The sequence below is a fragment of the Athene cunicularia genome, assembly GCF_003259725.1.
Source record: "Athene cunicularia isolate RWA chromosome 2 unlocalized genomic scaffold, athCun1 chr2_part1, whole genome shotgun sequence".
NCBI lineage: Eukaryota > Metazoa > Chordata > Aves > Strigiformes > Strigidae > Athene > Athene cunicularia.
Window position 1 is genome coordinate 83,872,407 of NW_020799095.1, and position 24,321 is coordinate 83,896,727.

Sequence of the window (24,321 nt, forward strand, 5' to 3'; positions counted from 1 at the left end):
AAGAGAAGAGAAGAGAAGAGAAGAGAAGAGAAGAGAAGAGAAGAGAAGAGAAGAGAAGAGAAGAGAAGAGAAGAGAAGAGAAGAGAAGAGAAGAGAAGAGAAGAGAAGAGAAGAGAAGAGAAGAGAAGAGAAGAGAAGAGAAGAGAAGAGAAGAGAAGAGAAGAGAAGAGAAGAGAAGAGAAGAGAAGAGAAGAGAAGAGAAGAGAAGAGAAGAGAAGAGAAGAGAAGAGAAGAGAAGAGAAGAGAAGAGAAGAGAAGAGAAGAGAAGAGAAGAGAAGAGAAGAGAAGAGAAGAGAAGAGAAGAGAAGAGAAGAGAAGAGAAGAGAAGAGAAGAGAAGAGAAGAGAAGAGAAGAGAAGAGAAGAGAAGAGAAGAGAAGAGAAGAGAAGAGAAGAGAAGAGAAGAGAAGAGAAGAGAAGAGAAGAGAAGAGAAGAGAAGAGAAGAGAAGAGAAGAGAAGAGAAGAGAAGAGAAGAGAAGAGAAGAGAAGAGAAGAGAAGAGAAGAGAAGAGAAGAGAAGAGAAGAGAAGAGAAGAGAAGAGAAGAGAAGAGAAGAGAAGAGAAGAGAAGAGAAGAGAAGAGAAGAGAAGAGAAGAGAAGAGAAGAGAAGAGAAGAGAAGAGAAGAGAAGAGAAGAGAAGAGAAGAGAAGAGAAGAGAAGAGAAGAGAAGAGAAGAGAAGAGAAGAGAAGAGAAGAGAAGAGAAGAGAAGAGAAGAGAAGAGAAGAGAAGAGAAGAGAAGAGAAGAGAAGAGAAGAGAAGAGAAGAGAAGAGAAGAGAAGAGAAGAGAAGAGAAGAGAAGAGAAGAGAAGAGAAGAGAAGAGAAGAGAAGAGAAGAGAAGAGAAGAGAAGAGAAGAGAAGAGAAGAGAAGAGAAGAGAAGAGAAGAGAAGAGAAGAGAAGAGAAGAGAAGAGAAGAGAAGAGAAGAGAAGAGAAGAGAAGAGAAGAGAAGAGAAGAGAAGAGAAGAGAAGAGAAGAGAAGAGAAGAGAAGAGAAGAGAAGAGAAGAGAAGAGAAGAGAAGAGAAGAGAAGAGAAGAGAAGAGAAGAGAAGAGAAGAGAAGAGAAGAGAGAAGAGAGAAGAGAAGAGAGAAGAGAGAAGAGAAAAAAGAGAAGAGAAGAGATTTCAGTTGGAAGGGACCTACAACAAACATCTAGTCCAACTGCCTGACCAGTTCAGGGCTGACCAAAAGATAAAGCATGTTATCAAGGACATTGTCCAAATCACTCCTAAACACTGACAGGCTTGACTTCTCTAGGAAGCCTGTTACAGTGTTTGACTACTCTCTTTGTAAAGAAATGCTTCCTAATGTCCAGTTTAAATCTCTCCTGGCACAGCTTTGAACCACTCCCACATGTCCTATCACTGGGTACCAGGGAGAAGAGCTCAGCACCTCCCTCTCCACATCCCCTCCTCAGGAAGCTGTAGAGAGCAACAAGGTCGCCCCTCAGACTCCTGACTAGACAAGCCCAAAGTCCTCAGTAGCTCTTCACAGGACATTCCTTCCAGCCCTTTCACCAGCTTTGTTGTCCTCCTCAATGCATTCAAGGACCTTCACATCCTTCCTAAACTGTGGGGCCCAGAACTGCACACAGCACTCAAGTTGAGGCTGCACCAACACTGGGTACAGCAGGACAATCACCTCTTTTGACCCATTGGTTGTGCTGTGTTGGATGCACCCCAGGATGTGGTTTGCCCTCTTATCTGCCAGGGCACACACTGCTGGCTCATACTGAGCCTGCTGTCACCAACACCCCCATATCCCTTTCTGCAGGGCTGCTCTCCAGCCACTTCTCTCCCAATTTGTACTTGTGCCCAATATTTCTCCCTCTCACGTGCAGAGTCCAGCATTTCAACTTGTTAAATTTCATCTCATTAATCATCGCCCAGTGCAACAATCTATCTAGAAACCTCTGCAAGGCATCTTGTCCCTCAAGAAATTCAACAGCCCCTCCCAGTCAGGTATCATGAGCAAACTTGCTAATGGTGCGTTCAACTCCTGCATCCAGATCATTGATAAATACATTGAACAGAACTGGCCCTAGAGGTGAACCCTGAGGAACAACACTGGTGACTGGTCACCAGCTAGATGCGGCCCCATTCACTGCAGCCCTCTGAGCCAGACAGTTCTTCACACAGCACACTGTGAAACTGCTCATCCCACAGTTGTACAATGTGTCCGGAAGGATGATGTGAGGGACAGTATCAAAAGCCTTACTAAAATCCGGAAAAACTACATCCACTGCCTTCCCTTCATCCACTAGGCAGGTGACCTTATCACAGAAGGATATCAAATTAGTTAAACAGGACTTTCCCTTTGTGAACCCATGTTGACTGTGCCATTATTCTTTAAATGCCTTTCAGTAGTACCCAGTATAATCTTATATGTAATTTTTCCAGGAGCTGAGGTTAGACTAACAGGTCTGTAGTTCCCTGGATCTTTCCTCATGCCCTTTTTGTAGATTGAAATAATACTGGATAGCTTCCAGTCAGTAGGGACCTCCCCAGACATCCAAGACCTTTCATAGGGGATCGAGAGGGGTCCTGCCTTAACATCCGCTGGCTCCTTCAGTATTCTGGGATGAATCCCATCAGGCCCTGCAGACTTGTGAATATTCAGCTGATTCAGCTGGTCCCTTACAATATCAGTGTCCACAAATGCAAAATCACTGTTACCACACTTGTGGTTCTCCAACTCAGGGGACCGGGCAGCCTGAGTTCTATCAGTGTTATTAAAGACCTGAGGCAAAAAATACATTGAAAGCCTCCGCTTCTTCTTCATCCCTATTCGTCAGATGACTATCTTCAACAAGTATCGGTCCAATGTTTTCTTTAAACCTCCTCCCGTTATTAACATACTGAAAAAAGCCCTTATTGTCTGAAACAACACTACCCAGTTTCAACTCTAATTGAGTTTTGGGCTTTCACGTCTTCTCCCTGCATATACAAACCACAGCTCTGTAATCTTCCTGCAAAGCCTGACCTCACTTCCAGGTATCATACAATTTCTTCTTCCTCAAGCTCCACGAGGAGTTCTTTATTCAGCCTAGCTGGTCTTCTGCCTTCTTCTTGCTTGACTTACAACACAGTGGGATTTCCTGCTCCTTTGCTTCTATCTAAAAGGAAGTTCTTACAACTGTGAATAGCTAAATATGAGGGGACTGTTTCCTACTCAGATGTGTGATATCCAAAAAGACAGCCTCAGCTACTCAGTAAAACAACATACAGCATCCTTTTTATACAAACCAAGCTTTAATATTCAGACCATTGGACCCAAAATGCTAATGTCTCGCTGCATTACTGGCCCTTTCTAAATTATGCTGGCAGTCAAATCAGCATGAAAGCTATTTCTTTAAAAGAAAGAACAGTCTCATGTGTAAACATTGACGTATAAAACCTTGTTTTGAAAGATTTCTGTCACACAGAGATGGGATTTAAACTATACTAGAACCGAGTAGTCAAGATTACACTAGAAAAATGTTACACATTATTATGAGTAAAAGATGATTAAAGATAACTTGTTGTCCACATATAGGTATTCCACAGTGAAGGATTATATTTCTTATATGCATACACCACATGCTTTGTTTAATTTGATAAAAACTCACGCATGGTTTATTTTATCTTTCTCAAGACAAAGTCAGAAAATCTATGGCTAACAATGATTCTGCCTCTTTATTTTGATATACGCCTTCTAAACTAATCATGAAGAAATGAAGGAAAAATGTATATACACAACAAACAAGATCTGAACATAATCTGACACAAACAACATCCTTTTTTAATACTGATGAGGACTTCAAAGCAGCTGCCTTCAGTTGTATACTGACAGCAGAAAAACTTAAAAAAAAAACCCATTTGCTTTTGTTGGAAGGGTTAACTGGGTTACTGTTACTTAGCATTGATTTAGTGTTTTGCCCAAGAGGACAGACCATGCTAAATCTGTCACTGACAAAAGCAGTGTGCCATTTTTCTCACTTAAACTGGTCATATATTATAGTAGCTAACTTAAGATCAACCAAGACACCTCTAATTTAGGCCAAAATGAGTGATAAGAAGAGTTAATTCATACTAACCACCTTTTAGCAGTGGGTGTTATGAAGAAAATCCATGTAATCTATATGGCTGAATTTACAAACTTGGTATCAGCAGCAATCAAAAAAAAAAAAAAAAAAAAAAGGGCTACTTCAGAGTACTACCTGAAAACATAACTGCAAAATGTCTGCCATAAAGTATGAAATAGGAGATACAATCCTTTCAGCATAAGTACTTTCCCTGCTGTAACTCTAAAACTTTTAATCATAAAATTTGCTGAAAATAAAGCTATTACAATCATTTGACACAGTTATTAAGCCATAGCAGATGTTATTTGATAAAATAAATGCCTAGATATGGAAAAAGTAGATTATAATAATGCTAGAGAATCCCTCTGAATTTTTTAATTGAACATGAACAGACCAAAATGTGACAGACAAGTGTTTAATCAAATCTGAGTATTTCCTGTTTTGGAAACTGTTGTATATATATGTAAGTCAAGAAAGACTGTAAAACCTTTTTTTCTCAAGAGCATCAATATTTTCCTTTTTCTCCTGAATTAAATCTGTTTGAGAAGCCTGTAGATGTTTTTTTTTCACAGGTTCCCAAGAGCACAACTGCCAGATGCACTCTTGCATATATTTGACTAGTAAGAAGATGAAAAAAACCCCACAAACCCGTGCTTATACTTGTAATTTTCAAATACTAGCCTGAGTGGTATCATCTAAACATTTAAAGTGCTCTGTTTCCATATATCTCTTTTTTCCCCACTAGGAAGCCAATGACCACTAAACTTTTTAAAAAAGTAGCTCTCTGTAGCCTAGCTATAAATAAAATATAAAATAATATGAATATCACATAAGAAGTTACTAAATTTAAGATGGTTTTATAAGTCTTCTGCTATTAACAGACAAACCTTTATGGGCATTTCAACTTGCTCTCTTGCATTCCAACTTTATTTAGACTGCAAAAATATACCCTTCTCTTAAACTATAAGTCTCTGATGCTACTGACAGGAGTAAGTTTGATCAAGGATACCTTTCAAAAAATATTTTAGAAGCATGATTCTGAGTGGAAGTCAGTGAACTAGAAAAGAATCCAATGAAGGTGAAGATCCCTTTTGAAACATTACATATATGGTTGCCACATATTATATGTGAAGGTGTCTCGGTCTCCTTTTGTGGAGCCTTTATGGTGAGTTCATGCATCTTGATGGATCCATGCACAAGAGGGTGAAAACCATTGAGTTTTAGCACCTTCTTCCTGGAAAGGGCAGATAAAAGTAAACAGGAATGGTCATGACACTATAGTGAATTAATATGTTATAGTAGAGGATATGCTTCATCATTTGTGGTCAGGCATTTCCTGACATAACCTTAGTATCAGTTTCTATTAGATGAGTATACTTTTTCATTGTGTAATGATTATTTGCATTAAGGATAAATGTTAATGGCAATGACCTAGCCCTATCCATTTTGAAAGAACTAAATTTGGATCCATTCAGCCAGTAATTTTAATTGCCAGGCACTCCGCCATGCCTTCCTCTGCTCCTTGCCCACAGAAAAGAATAAACCTTGCCCACAGAAAAGAATAAGTCAACTAGAGATTGACTTAAATACATATGCTTCAGACTTCTTCTGAATTGGAGAACAGACACTAGAATTACCCTCCCCACCACTTTCATTGTTCTGCATTACTCTTGTTTTAAAAAACAACTCAATACTCTTTCCTAAGTCTAAAAGTTGTTCCTCATCACAATTCCCGCAGAGAGGCCTATGTGGGTGATTCTCACTCTCCTTCCCCAACACCTCCTCCTCTGTGCATCCAAAATGGTCCTTGATTTACCTGGCACAATACCTCAGTTTTGTGTGAAACTCAGCCCTGGGTAGGGAGCTGAGCAGCAGAGATGGATGGGGGTTTATGATGCAGCAAGTTTCAATGGGAAAATGACAAAATGTTGAAACCAAGATGGTTCAAAACACAGGGTTTGTGTGGTCAGACAACCTTGCTCACAGGATGTGTGTCTCTGGAGATGTGTCCATAGATCTGCCATGGAGATGTGCTTACAAAGGCACCAGCTCATCATCAGCTCTAGCAAATGGACTGACATAGGGTTCATGGCCCCCGTTGCTTTGCTCTGCTTGGCAACAAAGAAGGCTGTAAGGGTTTCAGCTCTCATCTGGACATAGGAAATTAAACTTCTTCACAGCTGTGAGCAGGCAAGCTTGAGAGCCCTGGCTGCACATGGGGACCTGTGGTTCTCCACCTGTGGTGCTAAGTCCACCCAGCTCGCAGAGGGCCTTAGGCAGTACAGCAACTGTGCCCAGGGGTATCCTTCAGTTTGGACTCATTTGCTCCCCAAAACAGAAAGACCTGTGGAAGCCACAGATTGCAATGGTGGCTTCGGAGCCCACTGTGACAGTGTCCATCCAGAAGTCATGTCAGAAGTTCTGGTACTTGCCAATGGGAAAGGCCTTGACCTAAAACCTGTGACAACTTCTGACAAGCTGTTGCTACCCATTTGCAGATTGGAGACATGCAAAGAAATGGAGACACTGAGACGTATTTCTAGAACTCCTCTGCCTGCTGCCAACAGTTCATGAAGAAAACTGCTTCCCAAGGCAGTAGCCCTCCCCATCCTGCCTGAAAGAGCCCCCCTGTGTGGGTGGGTCAGCTCCAGGAGCAGACCCGCCTCTTCCAACACAGAGCTGTCACCATCCCAGCAGCAGCCTTACGTCACATCTGGGGCTCAGGGCTGACAACCTTACAGACATGTTTCAACTTTTCCTCTGTTTCTATCATCTCTGTTCAACTTTTTCTTATTTCTATTCATTCACGCCTTTCTCCCACTCATGTCATCTCATGCTTTAAAAAAAATCCTCAAATGAAAAAACTAACCCCCTTGTCATGGTCATTCCCTGACCTGATGACATTCTTATCACTCTTCCCGTGCTTGGGCAGCAGAGCTACTATAGCACAAGGAAGGAGGAGGGAAGCCCCCAACAAAGTTTAGAAAAAGCAGTAATTGCTTTCCTGGGGAAGGAGGGAATATGTGAGAAGGATTAAACCCTTCTTGGGTGGTTCTGGAGAGGCGTAGGGATGTGCCCCACATAGGGCCAGGCCCACGGGCAGCACACGCTCCAGCCTGGGCTCAGTGCTTTCTGCACATCTCAGGCTACACTCTGTAAACCAAGATTAAACTCACTCCAAAGGACCCAATAAAGTTTCAGTACCCAACTCGGAACAATTTCAGCATCGCTGTGGAAGTATTTAAAACACACACACACACACACATGCCGGAGGATTCGGAGCACATTAAAACTAGGTTAAAATAATGTTAAATATCTAAATTGACCCCCTGATACTCGTTACAGCTCCTCTGTATGCCTGCCTTAGCACATGCTTTTGTCTCTAAGACTTCAGCAGTCAAATGAAGAGCATTATACTAATTATATACTATACCATGGAGTATTTACAGCAATTCCTGTTCCTAAGAACTGCCTGAGGTAAAAAGAGAGCAAAAGCTTTAATTCCTGCACTTTGAAGTAAATCAATCCCTTAACATTATCTGAACAGGAATTGTATGTTGTAAATATTGTCTGGGTCAAAAAAGCCAGTCTCACCCTTTTACATGCTAAAATTAAGATATTCTAAGTACACAGTACGAATGGTGAAGAAAAAAATGCGATTTTTATGCCAAACAAATTGCCATTGTTTTTCCTCATATATCAAACAGGTTAATCAATCACAAATGTAAAATCTACAAAGCACAGTAAGAAGTGTACAATAAATTTACCACCAGAAAACAAGTGTTGTACAATCCCAATAGCTGGTGCTAGAAATTCACAAAGCCTCTTGAAGAAGACTTAGGGGAAAGGTTTGATTCTAAATTTAAGAACTCCCTAGGGTAAAACCATGTCATGACAATTTGCTAGCCACAATGACTGCAAAGATACATCCTGGTTCAAGCAGAATGTTTAATGTATGTGATCTAAGGCAAAATCAAATCCTGGTATATACCAGAATTATTTTCTTTCTTGGTGTCATCTCAGAACACTTTATATTGTAAGAAAAATGCATTTTATAATGCTCTCCAAATGTCTTTCTTTTATTTAAAAAATGCATGTATTGTAGCTCCCTAGCCATTTATAAGGTTTATTACATAACTCAATAATTTGGTGCCAGTTATATACTGGGATGGAGGTGCTTAACAATACAGATTGATGCTTGATGTGATTTACATGAGCCTCTGTGCGCTAGACATGTGACTACATTAGGCATATGATTACTACTGGCTTTCAACAAAATTTTGGCAATGAAAGAAGAAACATGTTTAGTTAAGTTCAGCCTACTTCCCAAGTAAGAGAATCCACAGTACAGTTTTAAAATTCTTTGCATTTATGGCTTTTATTAATTTCTTTTTGCTGAACACTGCTATAAAGTGTGCAAGATCCACTACCTCCCTTGTCTGAAAAAAACACCTCCCCCTGTGTTTATTTCCATACTGTAGATTGCAGCCTAATACAAAGACATCCCACTGTGCCTAAATGTAGTATCTTCCTCAGAGGCAATGTAAATTGCTGGCATGGATGTCAGTGGCACTGTGGCTACATTGCATTGAGGGCCTGAACTGGTTTTATTAAAAGTAGTTTGGGAATCTGTACACTGTGACTGCACGCTGCAATAAACCCAAACATTTAGACATCAATCAATATGATGCCTATCTTTTTTGGCTCATTCCTAGCATTTACAGCTCTAAAACTTGTATGTGACCATTTCCAATTGGGATTTCCCAACTGCACAATAGGAAACACCAAGGATGAAAAAACAACTCATATCTTATTTCTCCCTGGGACACAGTGAAGAGTTTACTTATGAGAGTACCTCCTTCTGTGACTCAACTCCGATAAACATGGGAGCAGGCACTTCAGGAGTATAGTGGGAGGCGATTCCTTTTTTTTCCCTAAAATCTCTGCTGGAAGAGCCTGGTAGTTACAGATGACTTTGTACTCCAGCAGGTGTCTGTCTGAACCTCTGCAGGAAGCACTGAACTCAGGTTTTGTATAACCTGGAAGACCCTAACCACCAATCTTCTCCAGCTGTGTAGCTAAAAAGAAATGCAACACCAGCTGCTCAAACAAAAACTCAAGAATAAAGGCTGTCTTCAAAACTGATAGGGTTTTTTCCAGGCAAGAGGTTGAGAATACAAATAAGGACCTCCAAGAGTTGTACAAACAGAGGTGGGGCTGACTGACAAAAGGAAGCCATCAGTGCCAACTGTATTGCCTCTCTAAAGTTTTGCTTACATTGCTGCTTCTCTGGGTGACTTCCTGCTAATACAGGTTCACAAATATATTTTCAAGTGTTTGGTTGCACTCTACAAGCATTCATCAGAGGTACTGCTTTCAGTGTATCCCAGATTCAGGAATTTAAGGTGAATCCCATGGCAAATCATGATCAAAAGCGATACCCACAGGATTCCATTTGGCTCACTGATTTACATTCTTCAGTTTATTCTGACTATGCTGAATTTTCAGGCAATGAAACAACTTCACTTGAAAAAAATAATCACCTGGAGGATTAGAGTGCATAATGATGTATCAATGCCTCCTTAACGGTGGGAGTTAGAAAAAAAACAATAAGCAAAACTTCCCTTTGTATCAAATACTGAAGAATCTGGCTGGCTGCAGTGACAGCTGGCAGAAAAGCACAAGAAATGTCAACTTCCACTTTGGACATACTGAGAGGTAACAAGACAGACTGCATGAAGCTTTCCAGCAGATGCTTACACTTCAGCAGAGAAGGGAAAGAGTAATGGGTCAATCGAACATTCTTACAGTTACTCAGAAAGCAAAAACCTCCTCTTTTATTTTTCCACAGCTCTTGTTTTGAAAAACAGTTGTAAAAGTTGTCAGAATTAAGTTCTATCAGCTAAATGAAAGGACATTGCCTACCTTTCAGACAGGGAGAGCAGCTGTGTGAGAGTCCTACACAGTTCTACTCAATGGCCTCTGGCTTCTGATCTCTGCAGGATTGGGTGGCACGGGAGCGTGAGGGAAAGGAAGCAACTTGCTCACCCTCTTGCTGCCTGTTCAGGCTTATGAGTCCCTCTTAGTGGCTGCCATAGTCTGACAGGTGCAAAAGGCAGCCTCATGGTGCAAATGCCTATTAGAAACTAGATGAAGACCCCTGTCACTTCCCAAGTACCTCATCTGCAAGTTATTACTGCTGGTTGAAAGGATGTTAGTTCAGGAATTTTATGGATTTGGAAATTCCTCTGGAAATGGTCCTATTTGGAGATCTCTAAGCATCACAAAAACATGGAAGCAGCATAATAAAATGCTTGAACAAAATGTACTAAAGAGGGTGATACTGAAGCCGACTTACCACATAGAAGTAATCATGGGCAGATGGACAGAGCCCTTGAGTGTGGGGTCAACTGGCACACGCTAGACTACAAGGTGAGTATTGTTTTCTTCTAAATACGATCCAGTCCTTAGGTGATTTCTCAGCACTGTGAAGACTTTCTATGGAATAAACCAGCACCTGTCACTATATTCTTTCTTCATATGCTGACAGAAACATGCAATAATGCTAAAGAGACAACTTCAAGAAGACCAGCATTTTGCCAAGTGATCCTTGAGCTGTTTTGTATCCAACACCCAGTCTCAGGATTTTGTCTCCAGCTCCAGCTCTTGGGATCCTATCAATAGCTGTCATCCCTGCCTTTCTGCCTCCATTTTCCACTCCTTCCTTCCCTTCCCCTCAGCATGCAATTGAAGATCAAAATTACATCACTATACACATACCTGCACAGGCATGCACAGAGTTGTCCCAGTGATTTCTAGTGTAGCTCTCCACCATAGTACATTGGTGGCCCTAATTAGGGACATTTCCTGCAGAAATTAAGGGATCTAACCCTTTATCTGCAGGTCATATATATCAGACACTGAATCACCTCAAAAATATAATAAAAAGCTACAGCTTCAAAAATAAAGAAACATGCTTTGGTTAAGTACAGTATATCATAGACTACAAAAGTGTGGGTGCTACTTTGGGACTGTTAAATCATTCAAGCAGCAGAGGCAAGAGCCACTAAAACTCATCAGGGACAAAGTCATGCCATCTGGATTTCCAAAGCTTTTGAGAATGCATTTGGAAATGAAAAACACACAACAGCTAATGTACTAGATATTTCACACCGGTAGACTAAGATGCAGATATCCAATTACAGATAACACAACAGCTTCTTTTCCCTTAGTCATAAATTCCAGGATGATCAGATTCTGAATAGCACTCCCAGATACAAAAGAAAAATAGGGCAGATGATGAATATTTTATCACTGAATTCTTGCTATACATAATCATATTATTTTATTATCTCATGCTGTGCAGAAAAAAACATGGGAAATGAGGCTAGATTTGTCAATGATAATAATTTGTCAAGCTTTTTGATACAAGGATGAAAATACAATAAACATGATTTTAAAAGTTGAGATAGGAAGACTGGCTACTGCCATGAAATGGGAAAATGTGGAAGTGATTTAAGGGTATTAAAGGAATGTAAAAGAGACTATGATAGAATAATTTATATACCAAGAACAACGAAATACAGTGCAAGGAACACTAGCAAAAGCGGTATCCATTAAGACAAAAGGTAACCATTTTGACAGTCCTGGGAAGGAAAGATGAATAAACACCCTCTCATTGCACATATCCACTCAAGTTTCACCTTGACTTAGAAAAAGCTGTTTGCTTAGTATACTGCACTTTTATTCTGCATGGACAGGGAATATGTTCCGCTAACAGTATTCAAATACACATATTCTAATCCACTTTTCCAATGGTATTTGTTAGAGTGCAAGTTTTCTTATGAATTACCACATGAAATTACATGTTTCAGTGTAGTCAGTCCCAATGTTAATCCAGAACTGTAAACAAGCAATTTTAAGAAACCAACCTTTTGAAATCACATGCCTAAAGAGAGAATGCAGATGGAGCTCGACAGATGTGTGCAGAATCAATCCCAGAAGCAGAAGCTGGAAAGGACCCTGGGAGATCTCAAGTCCAACCTCCTGCCCAAAGCATATCCAGCTGGAGCAGGTTGCTCAGGGCCTTCTCCAGTTGGGTTTGGATACCTCCAAGGATGGAGGTTCCTTCCTGCAATTTGGCAGGGATGAAACCTGGCTAGAGTTGCTGTTTATATGATAAATAATTATTTATTTATCATATAAATATGGTGTTTCAGTCACTATCAAAGAATGGAAATGTGGCCCACAGATAAGGTAATCATACTAGCTTTGGCCACAGTGACCCAGCATTTCATTTGAAGTTTAGTAGTTCTGTTCCTAACTGCTCTATCTCTGTGTTTTATTAACAAGAAAACACTTTAAAAATGTAACAAAGCAAAACTGCATAACATCTGAAAAAAAAAAAAAAAAAGATATATAAATTTGGATGATACAGCTCAGAGGATACTGATCAAGAATTTCAATGCTGCTGGTTTTGTTTTTTCAAGAAAGTAGTTACCCTCATTCCTGACCTATGTTTGAAAACTTCACGTATCTCTAGGTAGGACTGTAAAACTCCACAGTTCACTAGGGATTATGGACAGCATCAATAATGCTCTAAAAAACTTTTACATACTAGGTTTTCAAATAATAACCAAAGGATTAGATGAGGACAAATGTAAATATCTATGTACAATGACTCAGACTGTCTGCGTGACACTTTGGTGTCTAACAGGAACTAGTGTTACATGACTGAGTATCCAGCTGTCAGATATGATTATTTTAGTTAGGTTCCCTCATACCCAGTTAAGACACTGTGCCCAGCCTGACTGAGAAATCAAATTGGACAAATTCCTTTGTTTATTAACTCTTTAGTAGAAAAAGGTTAAAGCAGGCCCTTCTTATAATCCAATAAAAAAAAGCTCTTGAAAGCAATAGGAGCCTGAAATACCTGAAAGGCTTGTAATTAGTCAACCTCTGAAAACTCGTGAAAAAGATACCAGAGATAGAGCTCCCCTCAAGGTTCCCACATACCTTTCCCCTCTTACTTAACAAAAACTATAAAAGCAGAATTGAGATCTAAATTGAATTTCAGATATTTTTATCTGCTACACAATCTCAGGAGCCATGTGTCAATTACCTCTAGAAAAGTCACTCAGAAATTAAAGCCTGACAGGCCCAAAGAGTTGTGGTGAACAGAGTTAAATCCAGTTGGCGGCCGGTCACGAGTGGTGTCCCCCAGGGCTCGGTGTTGGGGCCACTCCTGTTTAACATCTTTATTGATGATCTAGACGAGGGGATCGAGGGCACCCTCAGTCAGTTTGCAGATGACCCCCAGTTGGGTGGGAGTGTTGATCTGCTCGAGGGCAGGGAGGCTCTGCAGAGAGACCTGGACAGGCTGGAGCCATGGGCTGAGGCCAACTGGAGGAGTTTCCATAAGGCCAAATGCCGGGGGCTGCCCTTGGGCCACAACAACCCCCAGCAGCGCTACAGGCTTGGGGAGCAGTGGCTGGAGAGCTGCCAGTCAGAGAGGGACCTGGGGGTGTTGATTGACAGCCAGCTGAACAGGAGCCAGCAGTGTGCCCAGGGGGCCAAGAAGGCCAATGGCATCCTGGCTTGTGTCAGCAATAGCGTGGCCAGCAGGGACAGGGAAGGGATCTGACCCCTGTACTCGGCACTGGTGAGGCCGCCCCTCGATTCCTGTGTTCAGTTTTGGGCCCCTCACTACAAAAAGGACATTGAATGACTCGAGCGTGTCCAGAGAAGGGCAACGAAGCTGGTGCAGGGTCTGGAGCACAGGTCATACGGGGAGCGGCTGAGGGAACTGGGGGTGTTTAGTCTGGAGAAGAGGAGGCTGAGGGGAGACCTCATCGCCCTCTGCAGCTACCTGAAAGGAGGGTGCAGAGAGCTGGGGATGAGCCTCTTGAACCAAGTAATAGGGATAGGACAAGAGGTAATGGCCTCAAGTTCCACCAGGGAAGGTTTAGACTGGATATTAGGAAGCATTTCTTTACAGAATGGGTTGTTAGGCGTTGGAATGGGCTGCCCAGGGAGGTGGTGGAGTCCCCATCCCTGGAGGCGTTTAAGAGTAGGGTCGACTAAATGTTTAGGGATATGGTGTAGTTGGGAACTGTTAATGTTAGGTTAATGGTTGGACTAGATGATCTTCAAGGTCTTTTTCAACCTAGATGACTCTGTGATTCTGTGAAATTAAAGCATTCTTTCTCCTTGGCTTGCTGGTGGCACAGGAGCACCCTAGGATCCTGGGATTTTCATGCCCGTTCATCCTGACTTTCAGTGAATGCTGCACTTCAAAGACTTTTTGGTTTTAAAAACCATAAACAGAGGTTAGAATGCCAATATTTCCCTGTTTTTTTTTATTTCTAAATTAAAAGATTAAGTGGACATTCACCATTCCTTTTTCCATTTCAGAAACAATGCACAGCCTCCTATTTCAAGAGAGCCCGGCTAACGCAGCCAGCCTCTGCATTTACCAGGCCGGAACCAAAACCCCATAGCAGCACTCAGAGCACACACCTAGAAGAGGTGTACCCACATGAAGCATCATTATGCATTACTACATGTACACTGAAAGGTCAGACATTTACATCATGGGAGATGTTGAATACGCATCCATAAACAAATGCAATGTATTAATGGATGTTTCTTTTCACCTCCAGCCTCTCCCAAGGACTATAGTTTAGTATTAAATGCTGAACTCAAGCATTCCCTTTGTGCAGGTGTATTGGATGTGAGGCAGGAAGGAAGATCCTTTACTGCATTTATGTAAGCTGTTGCTGGCATGAGGGAGAGAGGCAGGGAGACCAAGCATCATTAAGAGTGGTGTTTCAATCTGTTAAGAGACTGGGGAAGCTTATCCATTGCCCTGCATTTCCTTATGTGTGTATGTTTTGCCTCTGTTTTCTGTAGGAGAGCTTCACAGCTTCTCCAGAACCTCAGTCAGGGAATAAGAGTGCTACAAATATTTGTGCTAGGTAATTTATCTTACTGCACACGTTATTCTGATAAAGCTGCTCTTCAGAGTAAAGCGTAACACCTTTCCAGTGAGATACATGGACCTTACTTTCCAATTTCACTGAGGGTCATTATACAGTGTGATCAACCTTGGCCTTGCTGCTTCAGGTGCAGAACTTAAAACAAATCAGGGTTCCACTGAGGTACTTTAGACATAAATTAAAAAATGCATGGACTGACCTTTATGTCACTGAATGAAGCCTTATATTTTTACCAGTTTGACAAACTAGATCTGGGAAAAAAGGTAGATATTTCAGATGATGTTCTTTAGATAGGAAAAAAGAATACTAAGAAGAAAACAAGAGTTAGATGTGAAAGGGTGAAATTACATGTTTCAGTGTTTCAGTTTATCCAACTGCATAAAGAAGCACAGGTATCACAGCCCAGTCCAAGCACCAACCCTAAGACATTTGTCTGACACAAACAGTACCTGCAAAACCTCTGTTTTGTTAAACAAAGCCTTACCTTTCGGCTATAGATTTCTTTGGGAAATAAAAATCCTCTCCTGCAAGGTAGGCAGCTGCAGTTCCACCTCCAAAATAGGTTTTTCTCAAGAGGGGGGCAATCCGGTTGTTTACCAATAATGCTCCTAAACCAGTTGGGAATCCAAAGATTTTGTAGAATGAGATGGGGATAAAGTCAGCTTGGTGAACTCCCAAGTCTAATGGAGAACTGCTCACGTATGAAGCTGCATCTAATAGAACAAACCACTTCCCTGGTATTTTCATGGGGCAGAGTTTTCCACATTTTATGTCCTGTATCCACGAAAGGGGATATTTGGTACCAGAAAAATTGCTCTGAGCTGGATAAGAGAAAAGATGAGGTGTCGTGCAGTTATGTTCTTCAGCTGGTAACCTGTTTTTTTCTGATAACAAGATTTCCTTTGGTTTTATTGGAACAGACGAGACATTCATTGAGGCAGTTATCCCCCTCATACCCACCACAGACGTGTGGCTGTCAGTTAGGTAACAAAATCGACTGCTGGTTTGCTCTGTGCCTTCAGGTATCCAAGGGAATGCTTCTGCTACCAGTTTAAGTGCAGCTGTGCATCCAGATGTGAAAATGATGGTGTAATCTTCAGCAGTAGTGTGAAAGTGTTGCAATATTCTGAAAAATGGAAAAAAAAAATTCCAGTTATTTTCTGATTTTTCTATTTTATTGTTGTGTGATATTTGTTTTTCCTCAGCATAAATTCTTCCACTCTGACACCGGATATGAATAGAAATAGACATTTTTTGCCAAATAGCACAATAAACTTCAAAAAGTGTAACCCAAATCATTTTGCCCACAAGAGAATCTTTCCAACGCTGCAGTGAACGTGGCTGTATTTTTAAGGATAGAAGCCAAATTCTGCCTGGTTCTGAATAGAGTGGCCAGTCTGGTCCCTCAGTGGGATCAGAATCAAGCCTGCATATGATTAAAATTACACTGTCCTTGAGAAAGACCAGTTTTATATGCAAACTATTAAGGGTTTTTAGTTTACAAAGTGTTTGGAGCAGATAGAATATCTTTAAGTTAAAAAAACCCCAAACTCTACTTAAATACTGGGCATCCCAATTAAGGGTCACAAGATTCAATAGGGAAATCTTAGCATAGAGATTTGCTCCTTGCTTATATTACTAACGACAGAAACGGAAGAAGCAACATATGCTTTCTATGTGCCCTATGCACATAAGGCTGTGATCTCTCTAGTCCACAAAGATAGCCTAAACCAGAAGTAGCCTAATGTCTTCCAGCAAGTCAGACTATGAAAACTTAAGCAAGTTGGTCTCTTGAGACACGTCTACACTCCGCACTCATTGATGCCTGGATGGCACTTTGTTGGCTTTAAATTAGCTTTTCTGAAGAGCATCTAATGCACATTTTGGTACCCATGCTAGCTTGTGCTTCTATTACATTTTTGCAGTGTGCAGGATGGGTCTTTTCAGAGGCTGAGGAACAGCTTCAATTCAGTCACCTTTCTTACCTTGCATAAAACTCCTACTATGATTAACAGAAAATGTTACAACCATATGGTGCAGAGCAAGCAAAACTGAACCAGAGCATAAATGTTGCTGCTCAGCAATGTTGTCTGGTTTTCAAGGAAGGAAAGATATAACAGAGTTTCTCAGTGCATCTCTCCTGCTACAGTGTTTCTGTGAGCAACATAACATATCAGTGTTCTCCAAGCAGCTGTCACTCTGATCTGTGTAATTCCAATGTACAGACCAGCATTTGGAGAGTTTATGAACTCTTGTTCCTAATGTGTATCATTAAAAGTTTGCACATTTTATATAACAGGAGATTCCCTTACCTAGGACAGGCAGAAACTAAAGACGAGTTGCATTTAAATGTAAGTTGTACAAAAGGCTACATGATAAACTCAAGCTAAAATTTACCGAACCATAGGACACCAGAGAGAAATGCCTTAATGTGTCCAGTCTGAAACTGAAATACTACAGGTAAAGGGTGGTAGAGCTGGGTGCGTGGGGTGCAGCAGTCAAAGGTTAAACACTGGAAAAGAAAAAATTGCAATGACTTTGATGACTAGGACTAAAAATCACCCTGCAAAGGCCCACTGAAATGACACTCTTAATACTTCTCTCAGTTGAAGGAAAGTCTTATTGTATTGGGAAGTACAGGATGCAACAGATAGATTCACAGGCCCAAATGAGACTTGAGTTTCTTCAGAACTTCAATTTTTGAAATGTGATTCAACTGTTAGAAATTTGAAGTCTTCTGGAAATGAAGAAGGATTTTCAGCTATTATGAAGGACACGAGCAGGTCATGGATTTAAGCTTTAAATGTTCTGAGAAACTGTTTGAAAGAATTCATAAGGATCTTTCTGAAATAGATCTGCCAGGGGATAGTTGCTGCAAGCATTCACAGGGTCCAGATATCATTTTTAAAGACCATGTTCAGAGAAGCCAAACTTTTCCATTAGACTTTAGAAATCATGTTAGGGATGAAGATGGGGACAATCACAGAAGTTTTTGTATTGGGTACTGACCAGACAGCCTGCTTTATTCATCACTGTGACCTGCTCACTCTGGTCACTGAATCACATCCAGTCCTCCTTCCCCTGCTTACTATCCGTAGAGCCTTTCACATTACCACCTGCATTACACCTTGAAGGCCTTGTGTGTATCATATAGGACACCTGACTGAAGGAATATGAAACCCTCAACCCAGACAGCAGCCTCTGTTGAAGTTAAGCTAGCTATAGGGTTACCGCTCAGAGCCATGCCCTGAATTTCAGTCCTCATACCGTTCTGCCTTTAATCTCCTTTCTCTGCATTCCCCTAGATACAGAAAAGATGAAAAGGAGGGAAAGCAAGAGTCCTAACTTCATCTTCAGGGAGAGAACAAGAGAGTATTAGACTGTTTCTAGGGGAAAGGAAATGTGGAAAGTGGATTAGTAAGGAGGCTGTGTCTTTGTTGTTACGGACATAATTTCGTATGTATTATCTATGTGGCTTATTTTTGCATGCACTACAGTCATAATGGATAGGTCTTGGAATCATTACACTGATATAAACACAAATTAAAAAAAGATTGTGCAATTCCGGGAAAAATCAACAATGAAGAATCCAAATTTCTATGTTTCTACCTCTGTGAATACTAGGACAAGTTATGTATTCACATGTATGTGCACACACATAAAACCCTTTTGATTAAAAAATCTAGGTGACAGAAGCAAATTCTTAATACGTAACGTCTTTTCATAAGAGCAAGCTGACAAGAGCAGCAACAAAAAGCATGTTGAAGACTCTTATCAAGCCTCCTCCTCTTCTACTCTCTATGCTTTCTCTGCTCTCCTCCCCAGTCAGCCTCTTTGTGCCACACAAGCTGAGTGGGAGGCGAGACACAGCTAGGCAAAATGTCAAATTTTGCTCAGGAATAACAACCTACAATTCCTCTATCGGAATTGTACTCACTTACCACAGCACTTAATTTGACCAAAAGACACTGTAAAATGACAAACACTGGGATGCAGGAATGGTGGACTGGGGCTTAATAATGGGATGCTGTTGCCCAACCATGATTATCAGAGCCAGTGAGTACTTTTATTAAACATTTTCACAACTTTACAAACAATAAATTTTATTTTGGGTTCTTTAGACTCACAAATAATGACAGCTCTATGTTTAATTCATAAATGAGAGAAACAAAGCTCATACACATGGGTAGTATTTTATTTATTTTTAAATCATTCAAATTCAGAAACAGCTGACCAATTCTGAGATAAAATCCATGACATAACACTGATGTTATGTCTATTCAGTTCAGTATCAGAAATTGATTTTCATATGAAAAAAATCAAGCTTTAGGGTAAAATTTTCAAAAGTGCCTAAATGAATTACAGCCATTTTTTAAAAGGCATTTAAGTTCCTAAAGCTAGAGAAACAACCAAGTTACATTTCTAATTGACTTCAATAGGAAATAATATCATTAATCTCATTAGGTATCTATCTGCATAAATGCCTCATAAAATTGCTATGACTTCAGTACTTGCAAAAGAGGTAGAATTTTCAAAGTCAGACTTACATTTCATCTGAAGTATTTCTAATGTTAAAAAGGGAAAATACATGAATAAAGCAATAGCAACTGAGTTAAGGAATTTCCATCTCCAGAATGACTTGTGATGCACAGAGCAGAAGACCTGCGAGCACCTCAGAATAAGGTTTACAGAATGAATGCCACAAACTCCTGAACTAGAGCAGCACTGCTATGATAGAATAAGAGTACTTAGGGACAGAAAACTGTAATAGGTCTGAATGACTTCTACAGCCCACAGTACTACATCCTCTGTTTTGACATGAATATTGGGAAGCACTGGCTATTACACACAGATTTCCTAATGCTCTCTGTCTTCGTGTAAGACATACCCCATTACAGTGAAATGCAGTTCACCTTTATTACATTCCTGGAAGATTTATAGCCATATATAAGGTTGTTGTTGGCATCAGGACTAAAGAGTTGTGGTAGAAAACTGATAGCTTGATCTGCTATAGTTCACAGATGCAAACAGCAGTGCTATTCTATAGTATTACAAATTTTCACTTTTCAAAGGACTCTTTGGAAGAAACAGCTAAGAAGATAACTGTTTCATTAAAGATACTGATACAGCTGTGCCATCACAGGGAAGACATCAGAAAGGCTGAGAAACTTGACCCAGCACCTTTCTTCCAGGTTGGCAAGGTGGGGGAAGAAGTTCCATACTCCATCTTTGCAGTACATTGAAGACCCACCACGAACAGTCACTTCTTCTTCCCCTCATTTTACCTCCCAAGAGCACACAGATCACAACACAAGGTCAATAACGCGTGGCCAAGAAGCCTGTCCAGGGAGAAGCCACACTTTAATTCCAATTGGTGCAAACATTTCAGTTCCTAGTTGGCAAGATCAAAATACAGCTAAGGATTTATATTTGTACTCACATTTTTATTTAGATTGTATATGAGCTTTCATAAATATTGTCAGTACAATGATTTTCTAGCCAGTAGCTGATCTAGCTGAAAAAGTCCCCTTTTAAAAGTTTAAATACTGCCATCGTAACAAGAGATTCAGATTTGAAGACAGAAGCAACAGTACAAGTACTATTCAACAGTGCAAGTTTATAAAGCAATTTATAAAGCCTATTTTTCAGCTGCACATTTACATATAAAAATTATTTCTTATTATAAATTTTTTCTATTGTTACACTACCCAGGAGCACAAATCCAGTTTGGACTCATATTGACAGATGCTTCGCTTAAGCCTCAGAAATTTCATCACACTGTTTTCTGCTCTATAGAAAGTCTGAAAAGATGTAACATACTGCTTTTTAAGGAACAGATTTTGTACAAATGACAATTAAAAAAAAAAAAGTCTTCTGAGTCAAACAAAATATTGCATTATGATTTAGATTTTTTTTTAAAGTTAGGGGGTAACACTTTTCATAATGCTTTCCAGACACAAGTGCAAGTCAGAAGTATAGACTGCTGCTTCTATATTTCTGGGTAAGAGTATTTTAACCTTCCTCATTTATTAATTAAGGGTCAGCTGCAGCTATAAAAGCAGTCAATTGAGAAATTCCCATCAATGTTAGTGAGGGATCCTAACTGCTGTAATTGTTACAGTCACCAGGACCTGCAGCCTAAAAGCAGGGTGCAGGTAGCTTGATGTACAGCAGTAGTTCGTACATTTTTCCTTCCATGTGTATGAAGCAAAAGGAAGAGATGTGGGTAACCTCATTCAAGCCAATGCAGAGGTATACCGTAAAGAAGCACACACTGCTTAACATACAACCCAAATTTTCCTTAACTTCTCTCACTGACAGAAGTGACAGCTTTAACTAGTTACAGCTAGATCCTTAAGGGGAATGCTCTGGTTTACAAACAAAAAAGACAAGCCATTTGTGTATGAAGGACTTCTATCTTATTTTTTAAAGACAAGATCTATTCAAGCCAGTATGTCACAGCACTGAGTTATATTATCATTGTCAATTCCCAATCCAAACTAAACCAAACTGAAATCTATGAATATTTTTAGGAATCATATATATATATTTATGCAGGAAAAAAAAAATCTATCAAGTCTGTCCTTCTCCAGCAAAGCACTAAATAATTAAAAAATCCCTTGTAAACATTTCTTTTTTTCTCTTAAAGCAAAGTTTTCAACAGAAATCTATGCCATACCACATCTGCGACCTGTGCAGCTAACCCAGTGGAGGTCCCTCAGATTGAAGGATTTGCTCATGGATTAATGCCTGCATAAAGAAGAGCACTGGGATATATAATCCTTTATAGTTCTCTCTCAAAGTTTGCTCAGTCCCCTTTTCTGTTTCAGTTTCCTTTCTTATACTGACAATGCACAAATTTAAACCTTTCAGAGCATGTGCTAACTGTGAAATAGGCGCACATTGCTCTATTTATCCTCACTGGTTACAGCCACATAAACTTGTTTTCTGACTATTTTACTTGAAAGGCACTCATTATGAACCCAGCTTCTTCCCATTTCTGCTTGCGTGAGAATGATTAAGATCTCATCCACTTACACAACTTCTGCTTATGGCAACACTGAAATTAGCTCCCTGAATGTATGAAATAAATGATTAGCTGGAATGCATCTCATAAATTCCACTTGGCATAGGTAGGTGATGGAAAAATCCCTCCTTTCTTTAGGCATTCACACTCAGCCATCTTAACTGAAGCATTTATTCTCCTTAGCACTGCCCAATTCACTGGAGATGCACTGTGGAAAACCTGTTTGCTTACAAAGGATCATAGTTGGTCTTCACCAAATAAATCCCCTCTCCAGTTCTGCAAACCTGGCAGCACAGCAGAATGCCTGGAGTTTCCCTCACTCAACATCTTTAGAAGACCAGGACCTATTTAATAGCTACAAAATCACTTCTTGCAGGAAAAGATGCTTTGATGAACAAAGCCCGTGAGAAGAACATATCTTGCCCGAAAGGCATTAACCTGCACATCCAGAAGGTGTTCAGTGTCACAGGTAGGCATACTGACAGAGCAAACTAAAATTTAGGGTGGTACTATGTCACGGCATATAACCAGAAGAGCAAAACAGTCAGAAGGAATTGTGAAAACTGTAAAATCTGATACTGCAGGCTACCTGTTGATACAGTTTGTTCTAACACACAAATACAACTCCTCTCACTGACAGAAGCATGTAACTCCTATAACTTTGTAGATGTGGCAGACACCCCTGGCTAGCTGTTTCCTTTGAAATTAAATAGTTATTTTTCTGTGTAGAGAGGGAAGATCAATAGCTACATGATTTTAAAACCATTTTGTGGGTATTTTTTGTGAGCAAGATCAGCCAGAAATGTTTACTCCAGTGCTTGAACAACTGCCAATGATTTGTAAAAACATTAGTGAATCATGGTATTTTAATTAATTAGAACACAAATTACTCTGAAAATTTATACCATAGGTTTTTCAAATGAAAATTCACCACCTGCTATTCAAGTAAACCAGGATGGAAATGGAAAAAATAACCTGTATTTTAGGCAACCATTTAAGGAGGGCTAGCCATAAAGGGCAAACAGCTCATGAACAAACCATTCCAAATTGTATTTGCACAAACTAATCGCCAAATAGAAAACTATGAATTAATTTGAATCAGTTTGCAAATTGTTCAAGTATTAGAATTCAAAGGTTTTTTGCAGCAAATCTTAGAAGTCACCACAAGGAAGCAAAATTAAAACCAAACACAGGAAGATTTTGTACATGGACTAGCGTATCACCTCAGTTCTTGTCTAGGCAACTTCAGCACGAGATGCTTCCATCACAGTATTTTCTTCATAAGATGCACAAACAACGAATATCACTATATTTTCCCTTTCCAAACTCCTCTTACCTAGCACAGATAAATTTTTTATTTAGATATCCCCTGAGCAGAAACAAAGAATGCATCAAGATTCACTTCAATGGTGAATACTCGAGACAGCACAGTAACCAGCCAGAGGTATCACTGCTACCAGTAATAGGTGTAATACCCTATTCAGGAGCTAGGTGAACATTATAATTAAAGGGTGTGTGTATGGAAATTCCTATCACCTTAAGACATCTACACTGTGGACACCAGAGCACATCACCCTTCAGAGTCACTCAAAAACCACAGGCTCTACAGAAAGCAACTCATCTGACTTAACACAGAAGTCTACTTCAGACTGAGATGTCTCACCCTGGACATGCCCAGTTCTTTCCATTAATGTCTTGTGCATTATACACAGCTACTCTTCTGCAGCTTAACCTCAGCTTCAGTATTTTCGGAGCACAGCCATCCCTCTTTCCAATCTTAGTAAGTCCTGACCTCTAACCTTTCCACATGTTCTGAGATCCTGCCAGAGAGCTTCATTCCTCAGTGTTGTGGTGTCTAATTCTGCTAATGCCAGCCAGCATCACTGGAATGAGGCCTACCTACCTAGCCTAGGGATATTTGCTGGTAACTGGTCAGAAGTTACTTCACTTTGTTTTCTGATTCTTGGAAAGTGGAGCATGACACCTGACCATTTTCCAGCAGTGTAAAAAGTACTAACTTGCAAAGGCTGTTTCAGAAAAAAAAGCTAAAAAGAAAAAAAGCACACTTCGGTGTTCTGACAATTCCACACTCTCATGTTTTTACAGTGCTTAACCTTCTAAGTAACCTCAGATAAGAAATTAAATATTCTTTAAGGTGTTAAAAAGTACTTCATAAGCTAGATATTTTTTTTCTTTTTTTTTTTTTTTTGTAAAAATAACATACCATTGCTTTCAATC

At 40.1% G+C, this 24,321-nt stretch overlaps 1 protein-coding gene across 1 annotated transcript in view; it reads right to left on the bottom strand.

Moving 5' to 3' along the window:
• Nucleotides 1–24,321, bottom strand: part of MOCOS (molybdenum cofactor sulfurase) — a 206,902-nt gene that overhangs the window by 126,717 nt on the left and 55,864 nt on the right. The window contains exon 4 of the mRNA XM_026841398.1: nucleotides 15,541–16,182. Coding sequence (XP_026697199.1) covers nucleotides 15,541–16,182 — 642 coding nt within the window. The remainder of the gene's footprint in view (nucleotides 1–15,540; nucleotides 16,183–24,321) is intronic.